The sequence below is a fragment of the Lolium rigidum genome, chromosome 6 (assembly GCF_022539505.1).
Source record: "Lolium rigidum isolate FL_2022 chromosome 6, APGP_CSIRO_Lrig_0.1, whole genome shotgun sequence".
Taxonomy (NCBI): domain Eukaryota; kingdom Viridiplantae; phylum Streptophyta; class Magnoliopsida; order Poales; family Poaceae; genus Lolium; species Lolium rigidum.
The window spans coordinates 33,215,919-33,226,447 of NC_061513.1; the positions used below are offsets into that span (position 1 = coordinate 33,215,919).

The 10,529-nt window shown below is 44.4% G+C and overlaps 1 protein-coding gene across 1 annotated transcript; it reads left to right on the plus strand.

Annotated features, from left to right (window-relative positions):
• Window positions 1-7,289: 7,289 nt before the first annotated feature.
• On the plus strand, window positions 7,290-9,621 carry LOC124661945 (protein DETOXIFICATION 16-like). The gene is made up of 7 exons (XM_047199834.1): window positions 7,290-8,092; window positions 8,184-8,270; window positions 8,464-8,520; window positions 8,599-8,837; window positions 8,922-9,040; window positions 9,149-9,235; window positions 9,320-9,621. Exons 1-7 carry the CDS (start codon window positions 7,305-7,307, stop codon window positions 9,368-9,370), a joined length of 1,428 nt encoding a protein of 475 aa, XP_047055790.1. The 5' UTR covers window positions 7,290-7,304; the 3' UTR covers window positions 9,371-9,621.
• The last annotated feature ends 908 nt before the right edge of the window (window positions 9,622-10,529 follow it).

Consider the following 10,529-nt stretch of genomic DNA (forward strand, 5'->3'; position numbering starts at 1 on the left):
AGGACAAGTCAACGGTAACCTGCTATGAATGTGGAACTGTGGGTCATTACTCCAATGAATGCCCCAAGAAGCTTGCTAGGACTGCCTTAAAATACCACCGCAACCGCCCAGCAGCAGCCTCCGTGCCACAAGCTCGGAAGAAAGTTGGCCCCAAACTACCCACACAACCGCAACGGTCGTTACTACCGCTTGAATGCCACTGAAGCTCAGGAAGCACCACAGACCATGCCAAGTATGTCTTCCTGTTAATAACATGCTCAATCTCTCTTAGGAACCTAACTTTTCTTAAAAATCTCGGGACGAGATTTGTTTAAGGGGGAAGGGTTTGTAACATCCCAAAAATTCAGAACAAAACAAATGAATTTCCCTAGTTCCAAATTTTGGAACCAACAAAAACTTTTAATAAATGAAGTATGATACATAGTGATCTTGTTTAATTCTTGTGCTATTACCATGATTGATTGTTATAGTAGTTTTGAAATAACCTTAAACCCTAAAACTCACCCCTCTTTTCACCATCATAGCTAAAATCAAATAAAAGGAAATTAAATAAGAAAAAGGTATATGTGCCTATGGTTATTTTTACAAATCTTTACCCTAGACCTTTCTACTTTGTTTAGAGGTTTGGAAAACCTTCATACACCTTACCTAGTACCTATCAAACCAATCCAAAGTGAAACCAAAGAAATTAAAAAGAAACTAAAAATGCCATAGAGGCATATGAGAGTAAAATGCAAATTTATGAATTTAGGAACCTTGACCCTAATATTTGTTATGAATGGTGGGATCACTCCTATATACCATTTCAACACTCAACCACACCATTTGGGTCAAGCCAAGTCAAATTAAAACTCAAATGCAACATATGCATAAAGGCATATGTGACACATAGCCACAATACCCAATTTTTGCTCTATGACCCTAAACCTTGAACAAATAATGTGAAACCATCTCCCAACCTAATATAACCCTAAATTGACCCTAACCCATGCCCAAGCAAAGCAAGGTGAACAATTTACAAAAAACAATAAAATTTGACACATCACCTCTTATGTGTTATGGCCAAATTTGCAAATCTTTGAACAAGACCATTTGAATTGGTTTCAATGCTCTTAAAATGTTTCTAAACTAATAAGAACCACATTAGAGTCAAGAAAAATCAAATCAATTGGAGAGAAATAAAATGGAGAGAAAATTCCATATTTCACTTACATACACCATATGCCAATTTGCAATTCCTTAACCTAGGCCACAATTGCTTGCCCCATTGCTTCTAAAATACTTTAAAGTGATAAACTAACACAAATGCATCCTTGGATCAAGAATCAAACCCAAAGAAATCAAGATTTCTTCATACATATGATAATGGTCATATGGACCAAAAATATTTTCTTCACCACTTTACCCCCTGTATTTCTCAATTCTTAAACTAAAATTAGTCAAACAAAGCCAGGTCATCCAAGACCATGTCAAGGTCTACAACTTTCATGTTGACCATCATGGTTAAAGTTGACCAGGTTGACCAGTAGAAATTGAACAAGAGAAGACTTTAAATTAATGGGAAGATCACCTCAAATTTGAAATGTTGCAAATCACTTACAAAATGAACACCACCACCACCAATCCAACACATTAAATATATGATTGAGATGTACCAAAAAGAATTCCATAATTCGACAAAAATATTCATGCGGGCATTGTGTCGAACACTTGGCGAGCGAGTTCCAGATTTGTGTTACACCCTTGTATCCGAGTGGTTTCTTCACTAAAACACTTTAAACTTGTGATCATTAGCTAGTTCTAGGACCCCTGCATCCTCCCGAGTACCTCCTTGATCGATTAAAGTGAGAGAGAGGGAGAAGAAAATCCTAAAACTATGCATGCCGTGGCCATGCCGGCCACCTTTGTGCACTCCTCTCCCTGGCCTCTCCCTCGTCGTTTCTCCATGTCCTCGAGCATCCCTGCAGCACAAGGACGCCAACGGTACGCAGCCCCAGCTCGCCAAGGCTTGGCATTGGCCAGCGACGGCGCGTCCAAAACGTGCCGGAGCGTGCCGGCCCGGCGTGGTGATCACGCTACGGACGCGCCGGGACGTCGTGCCCTCGAGCGCCCTACGCCACCCCTTCAAAGGCTAGCGCCGCGTCGAGCATCTACTCCACGCCCTCTACCAGCCTAGCCACACTCGAACGGCTGCGGCGGCCTCGTCACCACCGTCCTCGCCGGTGACGTACCGCGGGTACCGCCATGATTACTGCAAGAACTCAAGCGTTTCCGTAGCCCTATCACTGCGCCCGCTACACCTAGAGCATCTCCAGGGCGACGCCTACACTCTGCCGTCCTTCGCTTGCCCTTTCGCTCGCCGGAAACGCCACGCCATGGCTACGCCCTTGCAGCACCCCGCGGCACCCCTCGAAACTATAAATAGAGGCACTCCCAGCACGCTATCTTCACACCACTCGACTCCCCTCTCACCACTAATCATCCTCACCACCATAGCTCGTTCGATTGCTGCCGGAGACGACGCAATTTCAAGATCGGAGCCGCCGGGGAACGCAGCTCACCGTCGACGATTGGCGCCACCCCGAGCTTCGCCACTGCTACCAGCTGCCTCAGCATCCTCGACAACGTCGCCTCGCCACCAGTAGAACACCGCGGGAACCTCGGTAAGCCCTCCAACCCCCTAGGCTCGCCGTGAGCTCGTCGAAATCCCGCCGGAGACGACGGCCTCTGTGAGCCGTCGATCCATCCTCTAATCCCACGCCCCTCAGCGCGCGTACCGTTTCGCGTGTTAAGAGCCGCTGACAGGTGGTCCCCACCTCGTCAGGCAGCCCACGCTCACCAGATGCGTGTTGGGCCGCGCAGTGCTCGTTTAATTCGTTTCGGCCCGTTAAGTTTTCCCGCGCGGCCCAGAAATTCAAATCGGAATTAATTCATTTAGTTCAAATTCAACACTGCTGCCCACTTCAAATTTGAATAGCTTGAAATCTACTACACCAAATTTAACCAATTTTATATATTCGGAAAGCTCATGAAATTTTCTAAATAATGCCACTGGCCTCATATCCAAATTCGTATTTATTTTCAAATGATAAAAATAACAAGGCAGGGCCTTTTCTAACTTCAAATAAATATTAAAAATTATCTATAAATGATTTTGAGTTGATTCCAACTCTAATAATTCACATTTGACATAATCTAATTGTTTATGCAAAAATATAGCATAGTTGTTTTGCATGATCATGGGCGAGAATCAAAATATTGGCTATGTAGTCAATACTAGCCCTTTCAAACTATTTCAAATATTAGGAATTTAAATCTATGAGGTGTAGCACCTCATTTAAATCATTCTCACAAGTAATATGAAGTAATGTGATGACCCTTGTTGCTTGGTCTCATACTGGCTCACTTAAGAATATTAAATGATTGCCATAGTAGCATTTAAATTGTTCCAACTAATTATTAAATCATATGAGAGGTATCCCTCTCATTTAAACCTTTGTCTCAAGTAATTCTACATGAGGTAGAGACCATGGTCTATTAACTCTCATACGGAATTATTTGAGGATATTAAATCATTACTATGTTGGTATTAAATTGCATGAGGTGTATTCCCTCATTTAAATCATGTTTCTCAAATAATAAGTGTGAAGTGTTGACCTTAGTCAACATGTGCTCATACCTTAGTATTTGAGGAAATTAAATCTTAACAATATTTAATGAGAGGAGATTAGTTCTCCAAATAAATAAATAGAAACATTAATTAATACTTGTAATGAGAGGAAACTATTTCCTCCAAAGCATTAAAGAGTTATACTAATAAACAATTATAATGAGAGGAAATTATTGTTTTCTTTAAAATAAAACAAAGTAAATCACCATGCTAATAAGATGTGATGCTAGCATAGGCTTGTGTGAATCTTTGGTGTGTTTAGTCTAGCATGCAAGTTTTGTGTGGTGATTGTATCCTCGTATTCGTTTATAGACGCTAGTACCGAAGGCTACGAAGGGGACGACGAGAACATCTACGGAGAAGAAGGAGGAACATTTTGATCCATACACCAACCAAGGCAAGCTAATATTCTTGCAAGATACCCTAAGGCAAAGCTCTACAAGAGCAAGGCCTCATCCCCATTTAATTTATGCTTAATGATCCTATCCCAAGTTTTTACCTTACAAGTTTTTGACTTTGGTTTATTAAAGCTTTACTTGAGTTTATTTATCCAAGTTACTTTTTGATTCATGATTCATTTTGCTTAGTTATGGAGTAGTGCAAGAGTATCAAACTTAGCCTAGAGCAATCCAGGTTACTTAGCACCCCTCATAACTAGTTGCTAGTGCTAAAGATTAAAATTGACTATTAGAGATGGGAACTTGTGAAAACCAATGACTTTGAAAACCTTGGAATGATGAGTCATTCTATTGAAAGATTTTGAAGGTGAATATGACTGGTGAATGACTTGGTGAATTTTACGAAAACTGATGGTTGGGTTCGGATGCGATACCATTCCAATTTACAAGTACCCTTACAATACCTGATTATGGGTAGGGCTTAGCTGGAAGTTTATGTGTCTTAGTATGGGTTCCCTCTAAACAAGCGTCATCGGGGTTATGCCAAAAGCTGCCTCCACAACACAAAAGAAACGACGTTAAAGATGAGGTGAATGTACGGCCCAAGCCCTGTGCAGTTCCCGGGTTATCTGCGGTTTTCACCGGGAGGCCAAGCTCATGGGGAGAGGTGCTCATACTAGCATATATAAGTGAAAGGTTATGGTTGATGATCCGCGTACTGTGTTACGATGATTCGGGGTTATCCTCGACGGATGTAATCAAAAGTTGTGGCACAAGTGTACAACCTCTGCGAGTGTAAACCTATTCGAATAGCCGCGTCCACGGTTAGGGACGGTTGGCAAGGCCATACTGTTCCATCATCAGACCATTTTCAAAAATGTGGCATATGACTTGTGTTTTAAATTTTGAAAGGTGAAGGGTGGATTTGAATTAAAATCACAACCAAGTTGTGGGAATGACACTAATGTTCCCACTTGAGTTAGTCTAGTGATTCAAGCATCTTTACTAAATGTTTATGAAATAAACTTGGCTTTATGCAAATAAATCTAGAGCTTAGTATCCCCTTACTAAAATTGATAGTGCTTACACTAGTATTAGTTTGCGAGTACTTTAAAAGTACTCATGGCTTTGTCCCTGGCTATTCAAATGGCCAGACTTTGAAGGAGACCCGCAGTACAAGGAAGATGGACCGCAGGACGTCTACGACAACTAGGACCGCTCCTGACGTCAAGCGTTGGCCTGTGGATTAGATAGCCACTACTACTTCGCTTCCGCTATTTGTGATGTTCGTTGATCAATAGATCAACTACTATTGTAATATTGGATCATGTGATCTACCCTTGTAAGACGATTATGTGTTGTAATAAATGATGACTCTATGATATTCAACTATTATGTCTCGCAACAACAATATTCCTGGGATTGCGATGTATGGCATAATAGGCATCTGGACTTAAAAATCTGGGTGTTGACAGTTTAATCTGTCCAAAGTGAGGTGAGGTCGATCTTCGAGAGCTGCGCGAGGTCACTGAGCTCATGTTTGATGAAGAGTAGCTCATGTTTGATGAAGATTGGGGAGGTGGACCTGTGATGAATATGATAGGTGGGCTGTATTGTCGATAAGAGTAGCAATTTAGAATTTTATTTTTCTGCCACTGAAAAACAGGTCCAAGGTTTGATTTAGACCGGGATTAGATAGTTTAGGGTGTAAACGACAGGGATTTCGAGTTCAAGGTTCATTTCATCTAACCTCTATGAGTTCAGGGTTTAAAATAAACTTTTTCCAGGAAAAAGTCTATTTTCAACCACTGAATTCATAGAGGTTGGACGAAATGAACCCTAAACTCAAAATCCCTGTCGTTTGTACCCTGAACTATCCAATCCCGATCTAAATCGAACCTTAGACGCGTTTGGCTCACCGGGAAAAGAAAAATCCCGGCCGGGAGTAACCAGTGTCTCACTGACTAGACGGGCCCGCATTTCGGATTCATCTCCTATCCTAATCCATCTCTCCCCCGGCCACGAACTCCTTCCTAGCAGGGAAAGGCCGGCGATGCATCCATCGTCTGTGAGGAGCTCCTCCGGCCGCCTCCTTCATCCATGGGTGGGGTGCGCTGTGATGCCGACGCCAAGCCCTCTGGTGCAAGCACCGCAGCCGGAGGAGCCAGCGGCCGAGGGTTACCCGCCGGAGAAGCGCACAAAATTGTTCCATACAGCTGCAGACGCACGGCTCGGCGCTCTACGGCATGGTCCACGGTCTGGCAGCAGCAGCAAGAAGTGGGCATTGTCGCTGCGGCGACAAAGCCGAGATCCGCCACGTCTTGTTGAAGGGCGACGCGAGCAGTGAAGGGAAGCTCGAGTTTCTATCAAATTGGGTACGATTTTCTTGCCAATTTCATTCTGTGCGGTTCGGACATACTAGCTATGCCAATTTAATTCACGAGGCCTAGGTGTGTGTGTATTAGTATGATCTTTTACCAATAGATGCATTTGACCCCATGGATGGCAGCGAGGCCAGACCTGAGACTCTCAGATCCGCGCGAGCAGTTTTGGCGTGGCGTGCGCACACTGGCATGCTACATGCGTCAAGCATCACAGGAGCGGAGCTGGGATTTTGGGAGGCCGCGGCATCGGTTTAATCTGTCCAAAGTGAGGTGAGGTCGATCTTCGAGAGCTGCGCGAGGTCACTGAGCTCATGTTTGATGAAGAGTAGCTCATGTTTGATGAAGATTGGGGAGGTGGACCTGTGATGAATATGATAGGTGGGCCTGTATTGTCAGTAAGAGTAGCAATTTAGAATTTTATTTTTCTGCCCTGAAAAACAGGTCCAAGGTTTGATTTAGACCGGGATTAGATAGTTTAGGGTGTAAACGACAGGGATTTCGAGTTCAAGGTTCATTTCATCTAACCTCTATGAGTTCAGGGTTTAAAATAAACTTTTTCCTGTCAATAATGTCATAGTCTAATGTCGTCAGACACATTTGGACAGAGAGGAACAAACTCCACGTGTAGAAAAACATGGATCTATGTTGCTCTGCACCGCCTCTAGTGCTTGGCAGCCACGCTTAACCTATCAGCATCAGTCAAAGCACTGAACAAAAATCTATATAGATGCAGGTGCTAGGCAGTTTCCACAGATTATATTGTATAGTTCCCGATATATAAATACCCTCCATCCATCTCCCCCTGCTTCCTCACCATCTCGTTACTCCAGTCCTCAACTAGAGCTCATAAGAATGCAGAAGCCAAGCGTACAGGAACCCCTGCTCGTCACCGGACCTGAGAAGGGCGGCGAGAATGCTGCGGCAGCGGAGGTGAAGCGGCTTCTGCGGCTAGCGGGGCCGCTGGTGGCAAGCGGCATCTTCCAGTGCGCTCTGCAGCTGGTGTCCGTGATGTTCGTGGGCCATCTCGGCGAGCTTCCCCTCGCCGGCGCCTCTCTCGCCACCTCCCTCGCCAACGTCACCGGCTTCAGCTTTCTCGTCGGCATGTCGAGCGCGCTGGACACGCTGTGCGGGCAGGCGTTCGGCGCGCGGCAGTACCACCTCCTCGGCGTGTACAAGCAGCGGGCGATGGTGGTGCTCGCGCTGGCCTGCGTCCCCATCGTCGTCGTGTGGGCCAACACCACCAGGATCCTACTGCTCCTCGGCCAGGACCGGTCCATCGCCGCCGAGGCCGGCACCTATGCGTGGTTGCTCGTCCCGTCGCTCGTCCCCTACGTGCCTCTCGTCTGCCACATCCGCTTCCTGCAGACGCAGAGCATCGTCGTGCCGGTGATGGCCAGCTCCGCCGCCACGGCGCTCAGCCACGTCCTAGTCTGCTGGGCGCTGGTGCACAAGGCCGGCATGGGGAGCAAAGGCGCGGCGCTCAGCAACACCGTCTCCTCCTGCATCAACCTGGCTCTACTGAGCCTGTACACGAGGCTGTCGGGAGCTTGCAAGAGAACGTGGACTGGGTTCTCCATGGACGCCTTCAAGGAGCTGCGACAGTTTGCAGGGCTCGCCTTCCCATCGGCAATGATGCTTTGGTGAGACATATCAAACAACTTGCATATCTTCTTTCTTGGTCAGCACATATGTACAAGTTGATTTAATTAACTAATCAATGAAAAATTGCAGTTTGGAGTGGTGGTCGTTTGAACTGCTTGTGCTGCTCTCTGGTCTTCTGCCTAATCCTGAACTTGAGACGTCAGTATTGTCCATATGGTAATTAAACTACTGTACATTATTTGCATGTACTACGGACAATCTCTGTCCTCAGCTATATAATTCTTGCCATGGTTTTAGTTTTAGTTCACACTAAAACCACGACAAAAATTATGGAACAGGGAGAGTACATCTCAACACATAACTCTTGTTCTTTCCTTCTGTCTAAGTTGTGCACTGTTGGATTCTGCAGTCTTAATACGGGCTCTCTCATGTTCATGGTGCCAGCTGGTCTCTGCACAGCCATAAGGTACCCTAAGGTTCACAAACACAATGTGGAATTCTTTCTCCCATCTATATGCTGATCGGCCTTTTCCTGAATATACAGTACACGCGTTTCCAATGAACTTGGTGCTGGTAAGCCTGAGGCAGCGAAGCTAGCAACAAGAGTAGTCGTATGTATGGCCTTGTGTGGAGGCTTGGTCATGTCTGTTGCAATGATTCTACTACGCAAATCCTGGGGATATTTGTACAGCAATGAGGAGGAAGTCGTCACATACATTGCACGGATGATACCAGTTCTCGCGATATCCTTCTTTATAGATGGAATCCATACTTCTCTTTCAGGTATACGAGCATATAAAATTAAAAGACCCTGACATTGCTAGATAGAACATGCATGGTGACATGATAATGAACTGTACATTTCAGGTGTGATAACTGGATGTGGTGAGCAGAAGACTGGTGCTCGTGTCAATCTCGCCGCGTTCTACTTGGCAGGCATCCCCTTGGCCGTGTTTCTTGCATTTGTCCTGCATCTGAATGGAATGGTACCTACTATGTCCTCATCCAAAGTACTACCCATCTTAGCATTAACTTCTTGCTTCACTGGCTGCATGAATACATATCAAATACCAATTTTGTCGTGCTTTCAACAGGGTCTTTGGCTCGGCATAGTTTGTGGTAGTCTCACAAAGCTTTTGTTGCTCGTGTGGATCGTACTTTCAATAAACTGGGAAAAAGAAGTAAGAACTTGCAACTTTTATGTGACCATACATTTTCCTTTGGGCAACAATATCTGATGTATCTTCTTTTCTATTTGAACTCAGGCAATTAAAGCAAAAGACATGGTCTTACGATCGTCTCTCCCGGTTGCTTGAGGATACAATATATATAATGCGGCAAAATTGCATTTGGTGATACGACTAAACACACAAGAGACCGAAAAATGATTGATATATAGTTAAGCCCTTCAGTTTTGAAGGCTGGAGAAAAATGTGAAGATTGCAGACTAAGATTATCAAGTGACCATAATGTTAGATATTTTCAGTATTTTTTGTAAGAATATATTCATTTTAATTTTGAATGTTCCTATGAGGATGCGTAGAAGGTTTTCCTTAAGGAATCACATAATGACACCATACCCATAGAGATCGGATTTTTGGCTTTGAGTTTCAACAATTCGAAATTGTAATGGCTTTTGAAAACTTCTAACATTCACATATTTACAGCAAAATCTACAAAGTTCCAAGATCATTCAATTTATAGGCTGCGCAGAACGGCACATGTGGTGAATTAAAAAGCAAACATCATCATTGCATAGAACTGCAATGAAAATGCAAAATCTAAATTATGCAATGTAAATTTTATATATTTGTGAATAGATTTGAAAATTAATTTTCATTTTTTTACTTCATCAAATAAAATTTAAATTTATAATAATTTCACTAGTACAAACCGATACCAATGATACATCAACAATGGCAGTGAAAAAGCCCACGGTTAAATATATTATAGCGTCGCTAATGAGGCCTAGGAAGACCGAGCACTGATTTAGGTCTCCTTGGCGGCACTGATTTGTATTTGACTGTTGCGAAATATATGCAGCCCAAAAGCCCACATATTTGGCCTATAAAACACCTACTCGTGTCCTCTGAGTCACTCACGACCCTAGAATCTCCAATCCTTCCCCCTCACACTCTTTCATATTGCTCAGTCCCGTCTATTCGATAATGCCCGAGCCGCTGCCACACAGTACCCGCCGCCCCCGTGTCAGCCCCTCCCTCACCACTTGATCCTACCTTGAGCACCATCAGAGGCAAGCCATGTAGTTCGCGGCATCGGTCTCATCACTATCCTCAGGGATGGAGTAGGTGGTGGATTTGGATACAGAATTTGGGCTCCTCCTCTCTAGCACCGCCTCCTAGTGCAATGGCACCGAGCGTCGTGAGCACAAGGCGGGGTAGCACCGGTACATCATCCTCAGACATACCGGTTTGAGATGGATGCCGCCACAAGAGGCATTGTGTCAGACGGACC